Source organism: Rhinolophus sinicus, chromosome 5, assembly GCF_057876585.1.
Source record: "Rhinolophus sinicus isolate RSI-liver-muscle chromosome 5, RSI-T2T, whole genome shotgun sequence".
Lineage (NCBI taxonomy): Eukaryota > Metazoa > Chordata > Mammalia > Chiroptera > Rhinolophidae > Rhinolophus > Rhinolophus sinicus.
Window position 1 is genome coordinate 40,700,647 of NC_142505.1, and position 26,156 is coordinate 40,726,802.

Here is a 26,156-nt window from a genome sequence, read left to right on the forward strand (position 1 = left end):
TTAAACATTTTTCTCCTAATAAGAGGGTTATCATAGGAATCTGAGGACATTCTACCACCTCTCCACCCACTGGCATCAAAGTCTTAGTGGTATCAGAGTACATGACGCAGTTCAGCTAAGACTGGACACTCATTGAAAATCATGGAGGCCCTTCAATTGTCCAAAGGAACTTAGATAATCAGTTTGTTTGTTTGTTTTCCAGCTGCAGTACATGCTACAATTGGAATACAGGGCCTTACATCATCTGTGATCTCATGTGGAAAGAGCAGCAGTAGTCTCAGAGGTGATAGAAGACATGGGTTCAAGGCTTAGCTCTTGAACTCAATTCCTCTGTGACCTTGGGTAAGTTATGCAACTTCTCTGAGTCTCACTTTTTCTCTGTAAGATGAGCCCAACCACACTACTGCAGGGTGAATCAAATGAAATTGTATGTGAAACAACTCTGAAAACTATAAAGCGCAAAACGCATTTTTGGGGGGAGAGGGCGGAGAGCTCCTAACAGTTATGGTTCTGCTCCAGCCAGAACCCACCTGGTCATCACCGTCTTCAGGATTTTGAAACTGTTTTACTTTGTCATGCTTTTGAAAGAAGTTATAAATGTTAATGCTTTCAGCAACTCTTTTTTTCTGAACTGAAAAATATGACATAGAGTGTGACTATTTGATTACCGGGTGCATATGACTCACGTGTGCAGAGGCCAAAGTACACGTACCGCGTTTCCCAGAAAATAGGACCGGGTCTTACATTAATTTTTGCTCCAAAAGACGCATTAGGGCTTATGTTCAGGGGATGTCATCCTGAAAAATCAGGCTAGGGCTTAGGTCTTATTTTCGGGGAAACACGGTAGGAATAAATGATCAATCATTCCTTTCTCTCCCACCCAACAAAGATTTGTGAATACAGCATCCAGATCTTTTCAGTCTCACTGCCTTCAGAAATGCGACCAGATGTAAGGTTAGCCGAAAGCGAAAAAGTGAGTTCCAGAGCAGTGGCATCATAGTTAGGGGTTAGAATCTGAAGTCCAGGAAATGAACACTGTTTAGTCAAAATTTCTGCAACTCTCCAACACCTGAGCCCTTGAAAGCTCAAATACTAAGTTCTAATTTTTTGGGTTGTTTTTCTTTGCTTTTCAACTATGACCTTCCTTTTCCTGAGCTGCAGAGGACAAGGTCTAGTGGAGAAAAGAAGGATGGCAGGAAGGCATGAATTTGTGACAAGTAAATGAGTCAACAATGTGCCTCTACTTGCATAGCAAAGGAAAAAAATTCCACTCCAAAACGCTCGGAGGCTGGCAATGAGACAATTCAGTCAGCAGAGCACAGTAACTACATTTATTAGGTTCAAAGCCTGTCTCTGCCTCATTGTGTGACTTTAGGCAGGTTATCTAATCTCTCTGTGTCTGATACCCTCATCAGTAAAATGGGGCTCATCGCCGCATAGCTATTGTGAGGATTAAATGAAGTGAATACATGGGAAGACTGTGAACGAAGCCTGGCACGTGGTAAGTACTAGATAAATGTTTGTGGCTATTGTTACCCATTTATGATTGTTAATATCATGTTCCAGAGGCAACATGGAAGCTGATGAAAACCACCCCAGGAGTTCAAGCTCCCACTGACAGAATGGGATAAGCAAACTCCTCGCCTCTTACTTTTAATTTGCCCTTTGACATCATGGTCTTCCCCGGAGTGCTCTTCCTCATAATGGGACTGAAGCTGATAGAAAGACTGTAGGTCCTTCAGGCACAAAGGGCAGAGGAAGCCCTCCCTCACTTCTCCTGGGTCATCCAGAGAGGCCATGGCAGTGTCCCTCTCAACCCGCACGAGGCAGGGGCCTCATGCCAACCTTCAGCTGGATTCCTCCACAAAGGACCAGGGCTCCCGCAGCATTAAGTTAACCAGGCAGCACACAGATGATGTGGAAGTGGTACCATGGCCCTGGGTGAGCTTTCCTCACTGGAGTACGAGAAGCCTTGAGAAAAGAAAGAAGAAGGGGGGGAAAGCCAGTCAGGCAAATTAGCAGCAATTCAGAATTCTCTTTGTTCTTTCCATCATTCACCAAGGATACTTACTGTTTGTTCTGTACATGTTTGAGAACACAAACTGCTTTCTCAAATCCTTAGACCAAAACATAAAACGATCTAAGATAGGGGAACATCACAGGACAATGGCAGCTCAATAAAGTGGGAAGCACAGATGCTTGAAGATACGAAAGGAAAATTCAACTTCAACAGCAAACACAATGCCCAGGCAATTCTCTAACATTCATTCCAAATGATCCGACTTCATAATTTGTAGATCATAGGAGTAATGTCTGAAGTACTTATCAACAAATAGGAGTTTTTCTCGAACTCTCTGTACTTTGATCATTGATTCAACCATATCTATTGAGCTCTTGCACCTGTGTCAAAAATACAACAATAAAAAAGAGATAGTGCCTGCCCTAATAAACAAAACAAAAATCCCTACCTCAGTCTAAGGAGGAGCATTAGAAACCTAGTGGTCAAAAAGAAAAATCTATTTTGTGTTTTATACTTGTAAAGCACTTTCTCTCCAGTGAACTTACTAGATTTTATACACCAGTAAGTGACAGTTGAGCAGGAAGCCAAATGTTCTCACTGCTTTAAAAATCAAAGGATTTCATGCTTAAATAATTCAGGGCTTAGTAAGTTACATTTTCAGTTTTCTTGGGCCATGGCAAAGTCACTTCCAATGTCACCTCAGAAAGACTCCCGGTCATAAGGAGAACCCAGACCACAAAACCACTCCACAGAAGCAGAGAAATTTCTCCCCAAGAGCTTGAGGTCACCAACCACAGTAGAGAGTAAGGGGGACTGTATGACCCTCAACTTTAGACGGAAGTGCCTAGAGGGCCACTGAGGCAGGACCGCCTGCTCCTCAAAGCTGAAGGGGGGCAGTGACCCAGGAAATAAACGAAGTCTGTTTCTTTCCTCTAGCTAAGAAACCCGATGACTATATATAAGCAAATCTCACCGCGTTTCCAGATAGTCACTGAAATAGCAGCTCCAGTTCTCTTCCCACCCAGCGGTTCATCTGACACCCTGACTCTGACAGCCCCCTTCCGTTCTGTGCATTCACCCCTAATACCGCAAATCAAACACGCACACACCCTTCACATCTCCATCCAACCTCACTTCCTCAAGGAAATGCCTCTGACTTGAGGCCTCCTCCCATCTGACGGCCCCTGCACTTCTCCTACACAGCACTGATCTCAATCTATAGTCACACGTGTATAAAGTAACTGAATACATGAGACTGGAAGCGCGGTGAGGGCAGACTCCATGTCTGGTTTTCCACCACCATATCCCCAAGGTCTGGCACAATGTTTGGCACAAATTACAAGAAACACAATGAATGAACTGTAAGATCAGACAACCACATACACACCACAAACCAAAGAAATCTACCACAAACCACCAGGCCAGACCCCACAACCATAACGTATGCAAGCCCACACTGTACACCATGCAAAACATAAAAACAAAACCTACGTATTCTGCACCTATACGTTCAGCCGATGCCGCAGGGACAGCCGCACTCATCACAGCCTCACGACCGCACACAACCCGCCTCCACCTCACGCAACGCGATTAGACACACGTCGCAAAACTACACACAACATGAAAGACTCACCCCCGCAGGGCAGACAGGACAACTTCACACATCGCACAGACGCCACTCCAAACGTTACAAACAACACAGAAACTCAGACCCCAAACGCCTCAACCTCACACAATCAGAGAACCAAATACAACCACCCGGGAGACGACCACCCACCCACCCCTCAGCCGCACAACCACGCACAACTGTACACGCCCCGCGAAACCACACACCCAAACAGAGCCCACTCAACGCAAGCACACACGAGCGAACCGCAAGATCCGCAAGCCACCTCATCCACTACGCATGTCACACCCACCCCAACCTCACCGTCCCACACCCGCTCGGCCGCCCGTCTCGGTGCCTGAAGAGAGCAGCGCCCCGGCCCCTTAGGCCCGGTCCAACCCTCGGTAACCGGCCGGTCTCCCGCGGGCTCGCAGGCCTTTCCAGACCTTGGCACGGGCTCTGGGCCTCCACGGTTCATCACACCGTCGCGGCCGCCATCTCCATCGGTTACTTGGCGCTCGGCAGGCGCTCCTGTGGCAGCACCGAAACCGGAAGACAGGCTGACAGACGCCCGTGGAGCGCCGAATCTTCCAGCGCGCGAAAGGGGCCGCGACGGATTCCAAAAGCGCTGGGCGACCGGCGGCTTCTGCGCAGGCGCTGTAAGAACCAGCAGGGTGAGCTCTGTAATTTTGCAACGTTTTGACGTCCCAGGTACTTACGTATAATGCGTTAAAGCCAGCCCCTTGCTCTCCCACGTGGTACAGGTGGGAAAACTGAAGCTTGTATATGATGTAATTCTTTAGCTTTCGACCAAGGTGTGCAATGAATGAGGCAGCAGGGTTGGGGGTGGGGTCTTTAACACCTCCTACCCTACCCCCAGCTACAGTTCTAAATTAATTTGAGTCAAAGTTCTTGAGAGCTAGAGATAAAAGGAATATTTTGGAGACTTGAAGGATGTGGAAAGATCCGGAATAGAACCACATGAGAGTGGAGACTTGTAATGAGAGGAAGTATTCATTCAGAGGATGGACAGCGTGGTCAAATCTGTGGGAAATCTGACATTTTCAAATGTAAATCAAAACTGCAATGAAGGGGTGGAGGAAGGGGCATTGGAGGAGGGTGGTCAAAAGTTACAAGATAAATAAGTACTAGGGATGTAATGTTCAATATGATGACTATAGCTAACACTGCTGTATAATATACAGGAAAGTTGTTAACTCTGTAAATCCTAAGAGTTCTCCTCCTCAGGAGAAAAAAAAAATTTTTTTTGCTTTATTCTTTTTTCTTTTCTTTTTATTGTCATCTATATGAAAAGATGGATGTTAGCTGAATCTATTGTGATAATCATTTCACAACATGTAAATCAAACCATGCTGTATGTCTTATACAGTGATGTATGTCAACTGTTTTTCAGTAAAACTGGAAGAAAACACAGCGTGCAGTATAAGTGCAGTATAATTCCCACGTGGACAAAAACCAAACCAAACAACAACCAAAAAACCCACAATGAGGTACCACCTCACACCTGTTAGAATGGCTATTATCAAAAAGACAAAAAGTAACAAGTATTGGCGAGGATGTGGAGAAAACGGAACTCTTGTACACTGTTGGTGGAAATGTAAATTGATGCAGCCACTATCAAAAACCAGTATGGAGGTTCCTCAAAAAAATAAAATGAGAACTAGCAAATGATCCAGCAATTACACTTCTGGACATTTAGCTGATGAAAATGAAAACACTAAACTCAAAAAGATGTATGCCCCCCCCCCCCGCCCCATGTTCATTGCAGTATTATTTATAATGGTCAAGATGGAAACAACCTGAGTGTCCATTGATTGATAAATGGATAAAGATGTTATCTATCTATCTATCTATATCTATATCTATATCTATATCTATAATTCTGCGATAAAAAAGAATGAAAGTTTGCCATTTGCAACAACATGGATGGACCTAAAGACATTGAAGGCATTCATGCTAAGTGAAGTAAGTAGATAGAGAGACAAACACTGTATGATCTCACTTATATGAGTATGTGGAATCTTAAAAAAACAAAACAAAACAAAAACAGCTCATAGATACAAAGAACATATTGGTGGTTGCCAGGGGCAGAGGGAGGTTGGGGGTGGGGGCTGGGGAGTGGCTCCACCTCTAAATTGGAGCACTGATTCTGCAACTAGTGCTGGGCCTCCATCACCTTCTATTTAAGGACGTGGGGCTTCCAGCGTGGGGAGCATGGAGATTTTGGAAAGCAAGCGCTAGTGGAAGGGCAGTGAGGTAGGGGGTCCAGAGACCTTACTGTGTGACTTTCAACTGTTCCCTTTCCCTCTCCTGGCCTCAGTTGTCCCATCTAAACAGATAAAATGGGTTCTAAAGACTTTCAAGCTCTTTTATTTTTTTCAATCTAATAGCCTAAAAAATATGTATTTTTTTAACTTTACAGGGTCGGTAGGAGCAGACAGTGACTCCCCTTTGTGTATTGGCACAGACAAGAGACTTGCCAACCTGTCAGAAGCAAAGCATCAGTCCCAGCTCTACCTACCCACTGCCAGCTCCTGCCTTGTCTCCGAGTAACCAAAAGAGTGAAAACACCTTCTTGAATGTATGGAGCCGGATAAGTCCCAGAACTGGCCATACTTGTCAGCAGGACTATGTTTGGAGTCAGGTGATGAACCTTTTATTAAACCATCATGATTTTGCCTGTTAGTCTATCATTTACAAAAGCCAATGTCACATTCACCATTTCATTTGCTCAAAAAAGTAGCAATGTGGCCAGCAGCTTGTGAATTAATTCCAGAAATCATGCTGGATCAGCCACTGCTATTCTATTGATATTTTAAAGAATGATGGTGGCAAAGATCTTCCTGTATGCTTTACAGTTTATCAAAAGCACTTTCATTATTTAAATCCTTTGGGCAACTCTATTATTAATTCTATTTTAATATTAGTAGTAATGACTAATATTCACTGAGTGATTTGCATGTGCCAGTCACTGTTCTATGTGCTTTACATGTTTTAACTCATTTAATCCTCATATAACCCTATGTGGTACAAACTAATATTATTCTCATTTTGTAAGTGAGGAATCTGAGGCACAGAGAGATTAGGTAATTTACCCAAGATCACACAGCTGTTAAGTACTGAACCCAGAGTCATCTTGTCTTGAGACTTTCACAACCCCCACTTTTCCTTCCTTTGTGAAGGCCTGATCTCTGAGCTTTTCTGCATCTCTCAGCATTTTCCGGGGACCAACCATGTACCAGGCACAGAGATAGAGGAAGTGAAGAGAATCATGCATGACAGTCTCAGTCTTCAAGGAGGCCTCAGGGAGCTGGCAGGGAACATAATCCAATTAGTTAAAAAAATAATAATAAGAATAAGAAGGAGAAAGGAAGAAAAGAGAGAGAAAGAGAAGTGTGCGCATGTGTGCAGATGTTCTGCCTGATGAAACCCCCTGTGGGAATTCAGGGAAAGTTTCCCAGAGGCAGCAACACATGAACAGAGCCCTCAAGTAGAGACGATCAAGAAGCACTTGCCAGGCCTGGGGAACAGCATATGCAAAAGCATGGTCATGGGGAAGAACATGTGTCCTTTGAGAAACAGAAAAATTCATTCACACTTAGAGTGATGCTATTAAGGCACCACGTCTTCCCAGCCCTACAGCGAGCCCCATCTAATGGTAGAGTCTCAGACAATGGCTTCTTCACCTTTGCCTTCTGTCCTAGAGTTCTGTCTCCGTTTCTGTCTCTCTCTCTCTCTTTCTGACCCCTTATTGTTTAAGTTCATCTCAAGCAGCGCAAGATGTCTTGGCATGACATTAAAATCCCCGTGCAGGAGAGGGAAATCATAATGTCGGTAAGCGTATGTCAGGGGAAGGCGTGCGGTACGGCATGTAACTCCCCCAAGATCCAGCTTCCCTCCAGGCTGGCCCAGGCCTCTGCCAACTGCTGCTGTGGTCATGAGCGGGTAGGTTGAGGGGACAGAGGTTGGCACACCCCATCTGCTGGCGCAGGGAAAACAGAGTAATGACCAAAGGACTGACAGGGTCACAGGAGGGCAGGGCCTGGTTTGGAGAATTGGCAAAGGGTGTGCCAGGCTGGGTGGTGACCAGGGGAAGCAGGTGGCAGCTGCTCAGGGTCAGGAAGGAAGCAGAGAACGGACGAAAGAAAAGAGAGAAAGAGAGAAGGAAAGGGAAGAGAGGGAAAGAAGCAAGTAGGGAAAGAGGGAGAAAAGGAGGACAAGAAAAAGTTAAGAGGTAGCCAGTCTTAACTGTTATAAGCACCGATTCCAGAGCCAGTCAACTGGGCTTTGTATCCCAGCCCCATAGCTGTGAGGTCCCAGTTGAGTCACTGAAATTCTCTGAGCTTTAGTTTCCTCATCTGTAAAATGGGAGAATAATAGCATCTACCTCCTAGGTTGGAGGATTCAATCGGTTAATACAGTGCTGGAACAGGGCCTGGCACATAGGAGGGACTATGTGAATGTTTGTTAAAGAAAAAGGAAGGGAGGTGTCATTTAAATGCTTTGGCAGTGGTGTCATGCTGAGTCAGACACTGCCATTGGAGATGCGAGGATCCTATCTGGTATCATGGAAATATCTTTGAGAGTCATGGCCCTGCCAGATGGGAAGTCAGAACAGAATCAAATAATAACTACTCGCACATTCATTGAATTTCGTGGGGGAGGTTGGTGGGGAGCAGCAGTCTCAACAGACTTGTAAAGTAGAAAATATGGTATTAACATGTGAACTGCAAGGACACCCAATTTTCAGGTTATGGGCTGGCATCTCCTTTGACAAAACAGGGCCACTGCCGGCCTATTGGGGCCTTTGTGAATGGGAAAGAGGCCCCTCTTGCTTCCACGGATGCAGCCCTGTGCCAGAACTCAAGCCCTGTGCCTAGTGAGTGGGTCACAAACTGGATTTCTGCTCCCACTCACCCCCTCGACTGACTGTGCTGTACATACCTCCAAGAGGGTCCCAGGGCCAGGGACGAGAGTAAAGGGCTCAGCATGGTCCTCAGGTTGTGAGAAGAAAATCACACTGGTTGTCTGCAGCTTCAGAACTCATTCCTCTGAGCTAAATCTCTGGAGATATGTACGCCCAGTCAGTTGAGAAGTTAACCCCAATTCAAACACAGATTTGAAATAATCTGTGTACATGTGGTATTTTAAGTATTTAAGATATTGAAGAGTTTGATGTGTAGAACATCTAACACCTTAGTCTTGTGACTCCAGTTTAACTCAGAAATTGACTTAGGCCTGTGATTTTTTTCATTCAACAACCTATGTATTGAGCACCTTGCTACATGGGTGCCTGAGCTAAACCAGACAGCAGTTCTTGACCTCATGAAGCTGATATTCTAGTGGAGCGACACAGCCACTAAACAATAACTATACCCAAGAAGTATATTTTATAGTACATTAGAAAGTGATAAGTGGATAGAAAAAAGAAAAAATTGAGTAAAGGGGATGGGAAGTGCCAGGTCGCAGTCTTTAGTAGGGGGGTCACTGAGAAGGCACCATTTGAACAAAGACCTGAAGGCAGTGAGGAATGAGCCATGTGGATCTCTTGGGGAAGAACTTCCATGCAGAGGGAACAGCCAGTGCAAAGTCCCTAAGGCAGGGCGTGCCTGGCAGGTTAAAGTAAAAGTCATGAGGTCAACACGCATGCTCATAGCGACATTATTCACAATAGCCAAAATGTAGGAACAACCCAAGTGCCCATTAATGGGTGACTGGATAAACAAAATGTGATCTATCCGTATAATAAAATATTATTCGGCCGTAAAAGGGAATGACGTGATATATGCTACAGTATGGTTTGACCTTTTTCATTCTGCTTAGCAAAATAAGCCAGACACAGAAGGACAACTACTGTATGATTCCACTTACATGAAGTATCTAGAAGAGGCAAGTTCATAGGGACAGAAAGTTGAGTAAAGATTACCAGGGTCTGGGGGGAGGGGAGGAGTGGGAGTTGGTGTTGAATAGATGCAGAGATTTGTGGGGGGCTGAGGGAAGAGTTTTGGGTATAGATAGTGGTGCCGTTTACATTACATTGTGAATGTATTTAATGCCACTGAACTGTACACTTGTGAATGGTTAAAATGGTAAATATTATATTGTGTCCATTTTACTACAATAAAAAAAGGTAATGTGGCTGGAACAGAGGGAGCAAGGGAGGGAGTTATAGGAAGGTCTGAGAGCTCAAGGGGAGAGGGCAGGTCATGGCTATTGTAGGGACTTTGGCCTTTACTCTGAGTTGGCGGGGTCCTCAAGGGAGAGTTGGGAGTAGGGAAGGAACCGGATCTGACCTCTGGCTTCTGTGTTGAGAAGAGGTACAGAAGACAAAAATACTGTGTGCTTGTCATACGTAGTAAACCCTTAGTAAGAATCAGTTGAAAGGATGTTTGTTGAATGTCTGGAAGGAAACACAGACTCAGTCGTTGCCTCTGGGGAGTGGAGCTGGCCTTGGAAGGAGATCTCAATTGTCACAATGGACTGTTTACTCTGTGGAGTAGGTACACAGGGTGAACAGAGGGCTGCAAAAAGCCTACCCAGCCACCAGGGGGCGCCATTTGGTCATGTAAGATCCCAGGTTTTCAAAGCCAACTTGGTTTTCCTGGTTCTTGTTTGCTGCCTTCTGAGACTCCCTCCTGCAGAGGAAGGTGAGCACCCCAGCTGCCTGGAGTGAGAGTCAGTTCCCCCTACGAAGCCCCTGCACTGATGAGTTGAGCACCCCCTTCTCTTGCAGGGGCTCAACTGAGAGGCCAATGAGGTCCGGAGCTCAGATGGCATGGCACATGGCCGTGTTCCCACCTGGCCTTGTGCCTTCAACAGAGCTCATGGGTTCTTTTCTCTGGGGGACTCGACTCCCAAACCTGCTTTTCTCACAGCCCTTCCATTGGAGTAAAGGGCTCCTCCATTCAACCAGGTGCACCAATCAAAAACCTTGAGGTCGTCTTTGACCCCTCTCTTTCTCTCACACCTTACTTCTAATCCATCAGCAAGTCTTGTCGGCTTTTGCTTTGAAATGGATCTAAAATATGCCCACTTCTCCTCACCTCGCTGTTACCCCACCATCTCTCACGTGGATGACTGCAGTCGCCCCCTCCCTGCTCTCGCTGCCGCTTCTCTTGCCCCCACCCCACCCTCACAGCCTCTGCCTCCCATGCAGACAGAGGAGTCCTACTGGATCAAAGTCAGGCCACGTCCCTCCTCTGCTCAGCACCCTCCTGTGGCTCCCCCCAAAGTCCTCATATTAGCCCACAGGGACCTTCCTGACCTGGCCCGGGTACCCCTCAGACTTATCTCTCACAACCTTCCCACGGGGCCCTGGTATGCAGGCACAATGGCTTCCTGCTCCTGCTGTCGCAGGCAGAGCATGGTCCACCTCCAGCATCTGCTGGTCCCGTGCCCAGAACACTCTTCTCCCAGATTCCTAAATGCCTCTCTCCCTCACCTCCTCAGGCCTCTGCGCAAACATCACCTCATCCTGACCACGCTATCAAAATAGCACATCCCCGGCCAGAGCTGGAACCAGGAGAGGTAAGCGAGGCACCTGGGGTGCAAAATTTAAAGAGGTGCTCACCCTTAGGACTGTGCAAGCACCGGCTCCGTTTTGTACTCTCAGAGCCCCATTTGCCTCACCTTGTTCCTAGCTGTTCACCGGCACCCCACCCCTTTACCTCTGTGCCTGGGCCCTGCATTCATGTTCCTCATTCCTTCTGCACATGTGCACATGTTTGTTGATTGCCTCCCTTCCACTGGGATGCCAGCTGCACGAAGGTGGAAACTTTTCACGTTTGCTGCTGTATCCTCAGCCTCAAATGGTGCTGATACATAATAGGCCCTCAATAAATGTTTTTGAAGGACTCCCTGAAGGAATGTGTGATTTTGGGCAAGCTTCTCAGCCTCCATATAGAATGGGGACGATAATAGTCCATACCTCGCAGAGTTGTAGTGAAGTTTGAGATTGTGCATCTAACACAAGTCACATGGTTTCTGATGTACAGTAGGCAATCAGTCAAGGTCAGCTGTTGTTGTTATCCTTATTAAGCCACGGATATGATATTAAATAAGATAATGCTACTTGCTGTAACAAACCAACCCCAAGATTTTGGTGCCATAACATAACACGTAATGGCTAGGCAGGTGTCCCTGGTCGATGGGTGGAGGGGGAGCTGGAGCCCTCTCTGTGCAGTCATTCATTCCCTTGGCGATTGCAGAACAATAAAGCCACTGTCATCTTCAGCGCACCGCCTCCAAGGTCGTTCAGGAGTTGATGTCCAGCCAGGAAATGGAAGGAAAGAGAATAGAGAGAGTCCGTTTCCTTTCAACCGCCTGAGCCTGGACCTCACTTTCTCACACCTTCATTGGCAAGAAGCCGTCACACAGCCTCTCCCAGAAGCAGGGAGGGCTGGGAACTGTTGTCCCTGGCTGGGCAGCTATATCCCACAACATCTCCACACCACACAGGAGAAGCACATGTCTCCGGTGCACAGCTGGCCGTCTCTGCCTCAGATCGTTTCTCAGACAATGTCGACACTCTGTGCAAAAACACCTCAGGCTGAGCCTCTGCCAGGCTGTCAAGTCCCCAACTTTAGCAGGCTGGTGTAAGAAGGGGCGGATACTTCCACCCCAGGTAGTCACCATGTGTACCTCAGCCCACGGAGGTGCTCCCCTGCATTGGAAAAGATAGTGGTGGAAATCTCATGGCCTCAGCTTCTCTGCTTTCTCTCTCTCTCTCTCTCTCTCTCTCTCTCTCTCTCTCTCTCTCTCTCTCTCATCTCTCTGTCTCACTCTCTCACATGTTTGGTAGTTGACTGGTCTAGAATGGCTTTGACTAGGATAAATGAGCTCCTCCATGTGGTCTCTCATCTTCCAGCAGGCCAACCCAGGTTTGTTCACAAAAAGAAAGCAAGCAGAAGCATTCATGATCTTTTGACGCCTAAGGACAACAGTTCCCAGCCCTCCCTGCATCTGGGAGAGGCTGTGTGACGGCTTCTTGCCAATGAAGGTGTAGCCTCCTATCAGCCAAAGCAAGTCACAAGACCAGCGTAAATCCAAGGGTGGAGAACTAGAACCACCACCTCTTTCTAGGAGAAACCACAAAGGGGGAGGTATCAGCTTGCAGGCTTCCGTAACAAAGTACCACAGACTGACTGACTTAAACAATAGAAATTTATTTCCTCACAGTTCTGGAGGCTGAAAATCCAAGATCAAGGTGTCTGCAGGGTTGGTTTCTTCTGAGGCCTCTCTTCTTGGCTTGCAGATGGCCGTCTTCTCCCTGTGTCTTCACATGGTCTTCCCTCTGTGCATATCTATGTCCAAATTTTCTCTTCTCAGAAAGATATAATATTGGGTTAGGGCCCACCCTAATGATCTCATTTTAATTTACTTACCTCTTTAAAGACTCTATCTCCAAATACAGTCACATTCTGAGGTCCCAGGGCTTAGAATTTCAACATGAATTTTGGGAGAACAAAATTCAGCCTATAGCAGATAGAGACTATGGCCATTTTTGTGCTCAATCTACCACTAAATACCCTGCTACATCCTGAATAAGATGATGACCCTGCAAGATGGGTGTCAGTCACCGATTTGCACATCAGGGAGCTGAGGCTCTGAGAAGGTTAAGTGACTTGTGGAGCCAGCACAGGAAGCCTCAGTCCTTCGAATGAAAGGCTTTCTCACATTCTCACTAAGGGAGTGGCTGGGACAGGGCCCAGGCTGGGCACAGGTCACCTGGAAAACCAGCTGTTCCTCTTGAACAAGCTGATGTGAGGACCAGGGCAGGGGCCAAACACAGGTGCCTTCAGTCCTCTGCCAGCCTCCCTCCACCCTCCTCGTGGTGGGGCAAACACAGAGAACACGCAGGACTCCTTCCCTTGCCCGGAAAACACACTGATTATTTCTTGGAACTGTGAACCCTAAATTCAGGACCCCAAGTGCGCTATCTGTCCTCCCTTGCCCCTCCCGGACAGAAGGGGCACTTCCTCCCTTGTGAGTCCCCAATTATATGTATATGTATATGTATACATATGTTTCCCAGCTCTGTCGTCCCACTAGACTATGAGCTTCTCGAAGGAAGGAGTACTGTCTTAGTCATGTACCAGCCATGTCCTAACTATGAGAACTTGAGCAAGTTATTTAACCTCTCTGTGCATCAGTTTCCTCACCTGTCAAGTGGGAGTAATAAATAAGGACACTTCTCAAAGGACAGTGTGATGATTAAATAAGTTAATATATGCAAAGCGCATAGAACAGTACCTGACACAGGGTCAGCGCTCATTAAATGTGAGCTGTTATTATTTTTGGTATTATCCCCCAGTGCCCTACATAGGTCCTGGCCCAGGATTATTTGCTGAATGAAAACACTGACGAATTACGAATGACCATCAACTTCATGAGCAGAAGACCAACGCACGGGGGTGAGTAAAACATTAGCTGGGAGAAAAATAGGAATATCACCAAGTGCATTAAGCATTTTAATTAGAGTCTCCTCCACGCCCCCCTGTTGTTTGGCCGCTGCCTTCCGCTCCTAATTTGGTTTGGCCTGGATGGCACTTTAAGGATCAGGCATGGTCTTCTGCCTGCGTCCTGAGCCCTTGCGCCACAACTAGTGGCCTCCCACGTGCCCCTCAGCCGCCTGCTTTAAATAGCTTCCTCTTGCTAACAGTTAATATGAAGCCTGAGTGGACCAGAGCTTATATAAACGGCCAACCTCTTCCCCCGTTTAGCTGAGACCCTGAGTCCCACAGCAAATCCCACCAGAGTGGGAGCATGCGGCTCCTCCTGCCAGCAGGGGGCGCCCAACGTTTGTCTAGGGAGAGGCTCAGGGGAGCTCTGGGAGCACTTACCTGTCCCTGGTGGGACTTACGCGGGTCGCATACCCTTAGATTGATGTGGAACGCAGCCTAGACAGGATTTTTAACGCTGCCCATGTGATCCTGATGTTCAGCCAAGATTGAGAATCACAGCCCCAGAGCCTCTGCCTTCCTCTACCAGCCGCTGGTGGGCTCATTCCAGGCGCCAAGCACCAGTCTCCCATTCTCGATTCACCTCTTACAGGCGGCAGCAGCATTTCCAAGCTTCTGAGTTGTCCCTGTACCTCCTGTACAATTTCGCCTTAGCTACAAACTGCCTATTATTTACCTTGAACACAACTCACTTTTAAATATTAACCCTATTCTAGGCACATATGAAATTATAGTTTGGATGTATTTGTTTTCTTTAATATGCATTTAAATAAATGCTAAATTGTTAAAACTGAGATGCAGGTACCATCAGAATCATTCTGTGCAGAGCCAGGGGTACATTCATCACTCGTGGGAGGGAGCAGAGAGGGGCCACCCAAGGGTGGGATCAGGGAATAGAGATTGCCTTCTGGGTTTGCACACAAAGAGGGGCAAAGGATGGTCTCCCAAGCCAAGGACAGCATGTGTATGCTGAACATGCTTTGACTATCTCTAGGGGGATACACAAGGAACTAGTAAACGCAGCTACCTCTAGATCTCACAGATCTTTTTCTCACTTTAAAAAATAAATCATTTTTTAAAAGAAAGAATAGGTTAACAGAAGGAAGTGTCCCAGCTAAAGACGCCAGTGCCAGCACTCTAACTTTGGCTGAGAGTATCCAACCCTGTTCAAGCAGGAGAGGTACAGACCTGGGGTGGGGGCACCCAGTGCTTGGGTCACTGAAGACCCACTGGCCTCAGTGTGAGATGCTCAGGCTTCCTCAGGCCTCAGCCAGGGCAGGCCCAGAAAACAACTTTTCCTCTGAGGTCTGGCCCATCAGGTGCTTTCTGAAGACATGTTGGCTGTCCACCCCATCCCTAGGTGCTGGGGCCTGCAAGAGAGCCAGGCTAAGCACGCCCAGGGCAGGTAGGAGGCCAGGAAGTCGCCAACACTGAGGAGTCAGAGGAGGCACCCTGGGGGCAACTCTGCAGCAAGCTCACATGGTCTGGGGGCCCAGAGGACAGAGCAAGGACCCCCAAGGACATCACAGAGCCGTCCCAGGGCAGCAGGTCTTAGCTCAGAGAGCAAACGCTTTCTTCCTGGCAGAGCTGTGCTGGTTGGTAAGGCTGTTCCTGAAGGAGTGAGGTCTCCATCCCTGGAGGTATGCAAGCATAGACTGAGGAAACATGTCAGGGAGGTTGGGGAGAATTTTACCCAACCCTGACCTTTAAGGATGTTTGAATGCTGAGGTTCTGTGATTCCAACTCCCTGACACAAGCCCTGCCTCCTCCTCCTCCTGTGCTAGTGGGGGAAATGTGAGGGAAGGTGGGAGGTACTCCCTGTCTCCACACCAATCTCCTGGCCTCCCAAAGAAGAACCTAGGTGGGTCAAGAGCACTTCAGTGGAATGATTGGGGAGATCCTCAGTCATTCAGCATCAAAAGTTATGGTTTAGCATTGATGTAGGAACTTGGCCTTGCAAAAGTGCCTTCAGGAACATAGGAGATAGTGGGGACCCTTGCTGCCTCCAAGCCAGTTACTCTCAGGTGACGTGGGGCCTCAGTCAGCACAGTGGGCTCCAACTCAGGCCTCCTGCACAGTTTGGGCCTCCAAAATATAAAAACTGCAATGAATTTTATTCAATTTAAAAAGCGTTTTAAAATGTTACAGTTTTATTACAGGTAATAACATTTATCTGGTACAAATTCAAAAGGTATGCAAGGTCATTTAGCAAAAAGTTCATCCCCGTTTCATTCTTCTCCACAGCAACCATCCATCCTTGGTGTCCTCCAGAAAGTCAGTAAGCATGCAAACAATACACATATCTCTCATGAAATGTGTTTTGAGCACCTACTAAGTGTAGGGGTGGGGGTAGGAGGTTATGATGCACAGGCTGGGGAGTTAGACAGACCTTGGCTCACACTTCAGTTGGTAATTTTTGGCCATGCCTACCTGCTAAGAGCAAATGTTTGCTTCCTGGGGACCAGACGCTGTTCTGTGATCTTTCTGTGTGTTTTCTCATTTCATTCTCACCATGTGAAAGTTGGGGTCCTCTGAGAAGTCGACACCAGTATGGGATTAGACATGACAGAGATTTATTGGGGAAAATACCTGTGAAGGAAAATGGAGAAGGAGCCACAGTAAAGTCAGCAGATTTAGCGAACAAAAACACAGGACACCTAGTTAAATTTGAATGTTAGATAAACAATGAATACTTTTTTAGTATAAGTATGTCCTGTGTAATATGTCCCATGCATACTTATGTTAAAAAATTATTAGCTGTTTACCCGACATTCACATTTAACTGGTATCCTGTACTTTATCTGGAGGCAACTGAGAGAGTCACGAGAGTGTCATGCCGGTCTGAGCCCTGGGCGAAGCAAAGAGAGAAGGTGGGTAGTGTGGCAGGCTGATAATGGCTCCCGAAATGCCCATGACTCAATCCCCAGGACCTGTTCCTGTTACCTTATATGGCAAAAGGGACTTTGCAGTTGTGATTAAGTTGAGGATCTGGAGATGGGAGATTATCCAGGTGGACCCTAAATGTCATTGTAAGGATCCTTATAAAAGGGAGGCAAGAAAGTCAAAGAAGGAAATGAAAGCTGTAAGATGAGGCCCAAGGAGAGTTCTGTCTTACAGGAAAGGGCCTGTTGCTCTCAATCCCTCAGTGGCTGGCTGGGAACAGCCTGTGGGTACCTAGTCTTCATGCTAATGTTTCTTCCTTCAGATCACAGCAGCTGAGCGAGTCAATGACACTACCCATCCTTGGAAACCTCAGAGGCACACTTTGATCGCTCCCATACACCACCACCTTATTAGTCTCATTCTACTACAAAGATACCAATGCACAGAGAGGTTAAGAAACTTGCCATGGTCACACAGCCTTTAAGTATTGCTGCTGGGATTTGAACCTAAGTAGTCTGACTCTAGAGTCCCCACAATTTAACCACGATTTTAGGATGCTTCCTTCATGGGCTTTGGAGTAAAAACTGCTTCAAATAGCTTTTGGAATCAAATAGAGTGTATTTTAGGAATAGGCTAATTTAAAAAATATTATAGACTAATAATATCCAGTGTTAGAAATTATGTAGGGAAATAAGTACTCTCAAATCTCATGTACTGTAGGGGGGAGTATAAATTGGGTACAGCCTTTAGTAGAGTAATTGGCAGTATTTACAAAAATTTTAACTGCCCATGCCCTTTGTCCTAGTAATTTCACTTCTAGGTGTTCTGTCCCACAAAAACTCTCACGTCTGCACAAAGACAGGAGCAAGACTCCTCATTACAGTATTGTTCGTAATTGGGAAGCACTGAAAATAACAAATGAATTATGATGCATCCATGTAACACTCCTTTAAAAGGAACAGGGGAGAGCTCTCATGGCCAATATGAGGACAGTGCCATGTCATGTTGTGGTATTAGAAAAGTCTTAGGACAATGAGCAGAGTAGAGTGACAATGCATTTATGTAAAACAATACGAAAAAATGTGAGAGATTGTGTGTGCGTGTGAATATATGCAAATGTGCAAATGCAGAGGCAACTACTGTTGGAATTTGTATTTATTTGTGAATACTCAACATGTGTCCTTTCAGTTGACACTCATTAAGGGTTCACTATGTGCCAAGCACCTTGGCATCTTTGCCCTCTGCGTTCCTTCTCAGCACAGAAGCCAGAGGTCAGATCCAGTTCCCTGGTGCTTCCCCTTGTGGCCCTGCATGGAACTGTGAGTAACAAACTATCTTTTCAATGGCAATTATCTCTGCCTCCATCTGTTGGCCTCACCATACCTGAATAATACTAAAAATCTACATTTTAAAAACACTGCCCCACTTCCATATTTGAAACATCACCCCTCAGTGTGTGGGACGTGGAGATCTGAGAGTCCAGATTCCTCCCAGGACGCACCCATCTGGAGATGTACTGTATGAAGGGACACGCCATGTGAGCAGCCCACAAGGACGATCATGAGGCGATGGCCACGTGGTAACACACTCGTCTCATCACCTCGGCTACTCCCTTCCTCATCCTCACTGGCAATGCTCAGGGAGGCAATGCCAACCACCTCCAAACTGTGAACTGTGTCTCCCTCTTCAGAAGGATGCTGAGAGGTTGGAGTCATAAAAGGAGGCTCTAATATTTGCTCTACATATCTGTATGTTACATAAAATTTTAATGATGCTCGATATTACTTGAATACATTTAAGATATTAAAAATGATTATAGGCTTAGGGGGAAAAAAGAGGCTTATTAAGTCAACAACCATGTGTTTTGGCAGCAGGGGGAGGCGAGCGCTGTCTTTCACTGATTTGTCGTTGGTTTTGAAGTTTTGTTTTAATAGAAGCCTCAGACTGGTGCTGGAAAAAGGGCCTCTTACTCAGACCTGTTGGCACTTAACTGCCTTTGACGCCGACATCTCGTCCAGTGTGCTCAGCTCCTGACGGCTTTCTCCTCCTCCTCCCCAGCAGTCTTCAGGAGCCTTTCATCAAAGGACAATTACCGGCTCATTTGTCTCTGCCTCAAGCCTTGCCCCCACTGATCATGAATCTCCAGGAGCTAGATAGATGCTTCCTGCAACAGCTGCCCCCTCAGAAAGCAACACTCAAAGGGCTATCCAGGGGGTGAGCCCTCAGTTACACAAGTAATTCACATAGGTTCAAATGCTGCTTCTGTCATATTTGCTGTGTGACCTTAGGCAAATTGCTTAATCTCTCTGAGCCCCAGTTTCCCCATATGAAAAATGGGAATAAATTAGGATCTATCTCATTAGGTTGTTGAGAATTTGAATATATCTGAGACGCTTAACATAATCCTCAGAGTAAATGTTCATTTTCAATTGTCAGATTTTGTTATTATCAATCTTCCTGTTTACTCATTTTCTAAACTAACACTTATTGTGTGCCTATGGTGTGCTTGCCCCTTTGTTAGTTCCCAGAGCTATAAAACAGAGTTTAAATTACTTGTTCTTTTTATGTCATAGGCTGGTTTGAAGCAAAAAAGGGTTGGGGTTAGATACCGAGAAGAACTTCTAGAATGAAAGGTTAGCAGATTCTAGAAGTGGGGGGAGGGAGTTGAGGGACATGACTTTTCTGATGAGAGGAGACCTGGTTCAGAAAACATTTGGACTATTTGGACTACTGAGACCTTCACTGCTTTCTGAACCACACTGGTGGGGTGCTGGGCAAGAGAAGAGGAGAAAAGAAGTATTTTTCCAGACAATATTTGGCATGTTTGAGAGGAGCCACATGAAATTTACAGCATCTTCCTGAAGCGGTAGATGACCGGTAGTTTGATTCTCAAGCCCAGCAGGGCCCAGCCTAGCTGGATTGGGATGGGTAAGAGGTTGATGAGAAATAAATGAAACAGGTGCTGAAATTTCTTCTTTGCCAATAAAAGAAAGTTACAATTTGAAATTGGTTGAGTGTTTCCAGGAAGGGGATGTGATGAGGAAAATTTTCATCTATAACAACTCCTTTAGCTTTAGGCACCCAGGGGAGCCAACCGCTTAGCCCGGGGCCTCTCCCTTCTGCATAGGTGCTGGAGTTGGGACCCTGTGGAAGTTGAGATTGAGGCACTTCAATCGCAGGAATCTCGCGTGGTTCCAGAGGACTGCATTAGACCAACAGTTCTCAAACTTGAGGATCAAAATTCCCCGGAGGGCTTTTTACAGCACAAATCACTGGGTCCCGATCCCAGAGTTTCTGATTCAGCAGGACTGAAGGTGGGTTCCAAGAATTTATATTTCTCCTAGTTTCCAGATGATGCTAGACCACATCTTGAGATGTGCTGCTATGAATGAACCCTAGGATTCTGGGGCCAGGTCCATCCAGCTCTGACAGGTGGGAGCCCAGAGGACTTGCCTGATACAATGAGCGAAGAGGTCATAGAAGACTTCCTGGAGGAACAGGTACCTGAGTTAAGTCTGAAGCTGGGATTTTCCTGGTCAAAAAGAGAGGTAGGAAGAATTCCAGGCAAAGAGGCAGTATTGTGTCGGCCTAGAAGAGAAATAGTTTGGTCTGTACAGTGTGACTGGATAGGGAGGGTAGTGGAACTTTAGCCAGGCAATGGGCAGTATCCATTTCACCAAAGGCCTTGAATGACAGGACAAGGAACGTGGCCTTTGTCCTGAGGGCCTGGGAGTGTTGCTGAAGGATGTCAGCAGGACAGTGACATGATCAGAGCTGACTGTTGAAATGATTTCTCTTCAAGGTACGGGAGTGGGGGTTCAGGTATGATTATTTATCCCCTCCTACTAATGAGGAAACTGGGGTGCAGAGAGTAGAACAATTTGCCTAACACCGTAGCTTGAAAATGGCAGAACCAGGACCCATCCTGGTTTGCCTGACATCAAGTGTGCACTTCTGCCCACCACCCCACAAGGGTTTGGGGCACAGAGGCGTGCGCGTGCATTACTCCTGGCTCTGCCCTCAGCTCACTGGGGCCTCATGTTCTGATCCACCCTCTCTTGGCTACTAGGAGGACCAACTAGTAAAGTACTACAGAGAGGGCTGAAGAAGCCGAAACTTTACATTACCAACGCTGTCTTTAGATGTGTGATTTCCCTGAGCCATCGGGTCTAGACATAAAAGGGCTGCAGGCCCTGCCCACCCTCTGTCACAGCTGCCTCTTCCTTCTGCTGTAATGAGGGGCATTCTCAAAAGAGGCTACCGCAGGCCCACTTGCTGGCTCTGCTCTCAGCAGGTTTGGAGGCGTTTGGAGAGCCCTGGGGTTAAGGGTACCCAGGGCTTTGAGGGAGAGATGATAAAACGGGGACTCACTATGGCAAGATCAGGCAGCAGGCACCCTGGCCTCCCAGAGAATCCAAGTACCTCTGTACTCTCACTGCAGATTTTGCAAAAGCAAGGTGTATGTATTTATGATATCCCCACCCCAGTGGGCTAACCCACACTGCCCCTTTTCCTCCCAAACCAATGGTTCCTGACTCTCCTACATCATAGACCCACCCCTTTGAGAATTTGATGAAAGTTCAAATCCCTTCCCCCAACAATAATTGAATGCAAACTAATAAATAATCCTAAGAGCTGGTATTTATAAACAATGTGTGCCAAGCATTGAGTTAAATGGTTCACATGGCTCATCTCATTTCATTGCTATTGACACCCTAGGTTTTGCTGTCTCCACTTTGCAAGTGGGAGACTGAGACACAGAGAGGTTGTTAGCTGTTGGAGGCCACACTGCTGGTTAGTGCTTGAGCTCAGCCTCTGACCTAGGTCTGTTGAACTCCAAAGCCTGCTTTTAAACCAGCTCACTCTATCACACAAACACATATACACGAGCATAACTTTGGAGGCAATATGAGGACCCGACAAACCCACAAAGGACCTAGAAGCATCCTTCCTGAGTGCTAGGGACATAACTCACCCTTTCCCAAAGATCTCACAATTCAGTAGGGGGCAACATGCTTCCTGATGGTTGATTTTGTGAAGGGAGAGCTGAAAGCATAGAGGAGGGTCATCCAACCCAACCAGAGGTGTTAGGAAGGACATCCCGGAAGACTAATGTTATTGAGTTGCGGGGTTTTAAAGGAGAGACGGGTAAGGGCTTTCCTGTTCCTGGCAGACAGAATAGTGGGGGCAAAAACAGTAGAGTCCAGAAAGAGTGTGACAATATTTGGGGTCAATGCACAGCTAAGAGAAGTGACAGCAAAGGGTGGGAAGCATGAGATCTGGGAGGTAGCAGATGACAAGTCTGAAATATCAGGTTCTATAGCAGTTAGGAGGCTTTGGCCACAAGTAACATAAACCCCAACTAGAAGTGGTTTAAATAGTGAGTCAGTTTTATTATCCCACATAACAAGATGTCCAGAGGTGGGGTGGCTTCAGGATTGGTTAATTCTTTGTGGCTCAATGACATTGTCAAGGAATCAGATGTATCTATCTTTCTGCTCTACCATCCCCAGGCTCATCCCCTTCTATCTCAGGCTTGTGCCCTCATGGTCACAAAATGGCTGCCAGAGTTCCAGATATCAGTTGAGAACATTATGATATTGAAAGAAGAGGGATTATTTTTTCCCATGGTGCTTTTGTTTTATCAATAAGTAAACCTTTCCCCAAAGTCCCCATCTTTCCCCCATTGACATCCCATATTTCACTGAGTGATACAAGCACCCCCAAACAGATCACTGGCAAGAGAATGGAATTTTCATGATTGGCTTAGACCCATCAAGATTCACCTCTTCAGAGATGCATGGCTGTTTAATACCTTATCAAAGCCAAGAAGAAATGGGAGAAATGTCTGTTGAGAAAGCAGCTAATGGTGTCTGCCACAGGTCCCGAACATGAAAAGCTTTTATTCTGAAGGAAATGAAAAGTCATCAGGGGCTTTAAAAAAGGGAAACATAGGGAAGGCCATGTTTTTAAAACATCACCCAGCTGGCCAAAAAGAAGGATGTTCAAAAGTCAGGAGAAGAAATGGGGAAACTGCAATAGACCAGGTGAGAGAGGAGAAGAGCTGCCCTAAATTTTAGGCTGGGGCAGTGGGATAAAAAGGAAAGATTCTTGGCATTTCTATTTTTAATTTCTAAGTGTTTGTTTGTTCCCTGACTGATTCATTTCTATATCATCTTGTACTCATTTTATGGGTGCTATATTGTGTCTTATTTCTCTGGGGATACCAATTACAAGGTTTTTTCTTCTTCTTCTTCTTTTTAACATTTTTTTTTGTTTTCAGAATTATCCGTGTTTCCTCTAGGGCTATTTTTTCCCCTCTGTTTCTTTATCTTAGTCTCTTGTTTAGGTTTCAAGATTTCCTGAAATGTTAAGATCATCCTTGATTTTTTATTCAGGAAGAAGAGGAGCTAACCATGTATGATCAATTAGCCATCTTCAACCAAAAAAATCTCCTGAGTTATTTAAAATATAGAATCAACAGAAGTTGCTGGGTTAGAGGGAAGCACAGACATTCAAGCTCTGCAGAGAGAAACATCTAGGCTGTCTTTAAAAATGAGCTCGAGTTATTAACACTGATATTTGACCAGTACCTGACCCTCTCCACAGAGCCCTTTAGGTAGAAGACCTCAAATACACCAAGACCTTGTGAGCCACACAAGGAGAGACAGCCTGTTCTTGTTGACTGTACCTTTTCCTCTGGTGTGACTCATTAGGAAACTGTGTCTACGTAGTGGTAGAATCTCTTAGAAGTCAAGCACTAGGTGTCAGGAAGACAGGAGTCATGAGTTGTCCATGGGTTGCTTGCCTGACATTGGACAAGTAATAGCTTTGAGCCTCAGTTTCCCCATCTTTAAAATGAGATAACTGTAGTATCTCTATTGCCAAGCTGTTTGTGAGAATGAAATGAGACAGTGCATGTGATGTGCCTTGCACAGGCATTGGAGGTGATCAACAAATGTAAGCTATGACTGTTATTATGGTTAATATGAAGGCACTACTCTCCCCATTGAGAATGCAAGTCAGGCTCTCTTGTCTGCCTCTCAGTTCATAGATGGGGTCATGAGAGGAGCAGAAGGGACATGGACAGGCGCCCTCTCCTTCCAGATGTTGCCCTGGGCTTGGGTTTAAGAGGCTCCCATAGGAGCAGGAACTGGTGCTGTGGAGAAAGAGGAAGGCTCTGCTGAGAAGCAATGCCAAGTGAGAGTGAAGAAGGCTGCTGGGAAGGCAAGATCGAAGCAGAATTTAAATCTCAAATCAAAATTGGATTCTGGATTCTGTCACACAATCTATAATGTAGAGGTTAAGAGCCTGGGTTTTGAGATCATGCATAACTGGGTTTTAATCTTGGTTTAGCGACTCACTAGCTGTGTGATCCTAACCAAGTGTATTCCCTTCTCTGAACCTCAGTATCCTCATCCGTAAAATGGGAATAACCTCAATACTTACCTGATAAAATCATTGTGGGGATTACATGTGATAGCATATCTAAAGTTCTGAGTTCAGTGGGCAGCACATAGTGAGTGCTCAGTAAATGTAGCTTCAATAATAATAATAACTATAATATTTCCTTTGGTATTAATGGGGATAAGGAGGTTATTAAAGTCTCCCTTGATTCTACAAGCCAGACTGGCCTCTGACTTCACTATGGTATTATTATGTCTACTAGTAAGGCTGTGTCCATCACAGCCCTGGCAGGAAACAGCTGCCCACTGCAAAGGATACCTAAAGAGAGCTTAATGAGGAGACTTTTAATCATGGGGAGGACAGAGTTTTAAAAAAGCACATGAAATAGTGCAGCACCCTGAGGGGAGCAACAGTGGGGAGCCGTTACTGCCCTGCAGGCTGAAGAGATAAAGAAGAGGGCCGCATTGCCAGAACCCAGAGAGAGCTGGGGCTATGGGGATGGGCGGCCTCACAGGAGCTGTAGCATAGGAAGAGTGGACCCCAGTATTCCTCTCCTCCTTGTCTCTGATCTCCTAACCACACCAGAGTCTGGGGGAAGAGGAGCAGTCTGTAGAGATTGGCCTACTGGATGCAGACAGGACAGAGAAGAGGTCTGGAGGGCAAACAGGGGAGAGCCCAAAAGCCAAGAAAGTCAGTATCTGGAGTCCACCAAGCAACAGCCAGAGGTAGAAAAGGGCCCTGCTGGGCCATAAGAAATATCAGTTATTGACAAGAGCAGTTATGATTTTGGAGGAAGAGGTGACAGGAAAACAGGTGACAGCCTTATGGGAACTCTCTTATATATTACTAAAGTTACTACTTGTCTTTATCTTGCTGCTTTTAGGATTCTGTCTTTGTCTTTAACCTTTGCCATTTTAATGATAATGTGTCTAGGTGTGGACCTGTTTGGGTTCATCCTGTTTGGGACTCTGTGCTTCCTGGACTTGTATGTCTATTTCCTTCACCAGGTTAGGAAAGTTTTCTGTCATTATTTCTTCAGATAGGTTCTCAATCTCTTGCTTTCTCTTTTCCCCTTCTGGTACCCCCATGACGCAAATGTTGTTATGCTTGATGTTGTCCTAGAGGTCTCTTCAACTCTCCTCATTGTTTTTCTTTTTTTGATTCTTTTTTCTTTTTGCTGTTCCAATTGGATATTTTCTACTACCTTGTATTCCAAATCACTGATTCGATCCTCTGCTTCATCTTGTCTGCTGGTGATTCCTTCTACTGCATTCTTCATTTCTGTTACTGTATTCTTCACTTCTGTTTTTTAAAAATGGTTCTATGTCCTTTTTTATGCTTGCCATCTCTTTGTTGAAGTTCTCACCAAGTTCCTTGAGCGTTCTTATAACCATTTTTTACTCCTGTCTCTGGTAGGTTTCAATTTCATTTACTTCTTTTTCTCAGTTTGTCTCCTGTTCTTTCATTTGGGATGCATTTCTTTTTTTCCTGATTTTGGCTGTCTTTCTGTGTTTGTTTCTATGTATTAGGTAGATCTGCTGTGCCTCCCAGTCTTGGCCTGGTGGCCTTATGTAGCAGGTGTTCTGTGGAGCCCAGTGGCACAGTCTTCTTCCTGCTCTGGGAGCTCCAGGAGTGTCCCTTGTGGGCCATCCTGTTATAGTTGAACCTTGATTGCTACTGGCATGTCATTGGGTGGGATTGACCCTTAGGCTGACTGACTGTGGGGTTTGGCCACGTCCATAGCTTATGGGCTGCTGTG

General features: G+C 46.0%; 1 protein-coding gene and 2 long non-coding RNA genes across 7 annotated transcripts in view; 2 read left to right on the forward strand and 1 right to left on the reverse strand.

The window, feature by feature from the left end:
* Window positions 1–1,817, forward strand: part of LOC141567221 (uncharacterized) — a 16,161-nt gene extending 14,344 nt beyond the window's left edge. Inside the window, exons 4-5 of one of the 2 annotated variants that reach the window (XR_012489689.2) lie at window positions 203–342; window positions 1,567–1,817. This is a non-coding gene — a long non-coding RNA (uncharacterized LOC141567221). Of the gene's footprint in view, window positions 1–202 lie in introns of both variants that reach the window. The other variant, XR_016021297.1, reaches the window with a different exon arrangement.
* The window catches only part of RBSN (rabenosyn, RAB effector), a 22,521-nt gene extending 18,226 nt beyond the window's left edge, over window positions 1–4,295 (reverse strand). Inside the window, exons 1-2 of one of the 4 annotated variants that reach the window (XM_019746939.3) lie at window positions 4,073–4,295; window positions 1,652–1,971 (exon numbers count right to left, since the gene is read on the reverse strand). In XM_019746939.3, the coding sequence (XP_019602498.3) occupies window positions 1,652–1,702 (51 nt within the window). In that variant the 5' untranslated portion in view covers window positions 1,703–1,971; window positions 4,073–4,295. Of the gene's footprint in view, window positions 1–1,651; window positions 1,972–2,071; window positions 3,759–3,950 lie in introns of those variants that run through there. The other 3 variants (XM_019746913.3, XM_019746920.3, XM_019746930.3) reach the window with 3 other exon arrangements.
* On the forward strand, window positions 4,172–15,213 carry LOC109455410 (uncharacterized). The gene is made up of 3 exons (XR_002138636.3): window positions 4,172–4,300; window positions 6,070–6,291; window positions 13,960–15,213. It is a non-coding gene; the product is annotated as an uncharacterized LOC109455410 (long non-coding RNA).
* The last annotated feature ends 10,943 nt before the right edge of the window (window positions 15,214–26,156 follow it).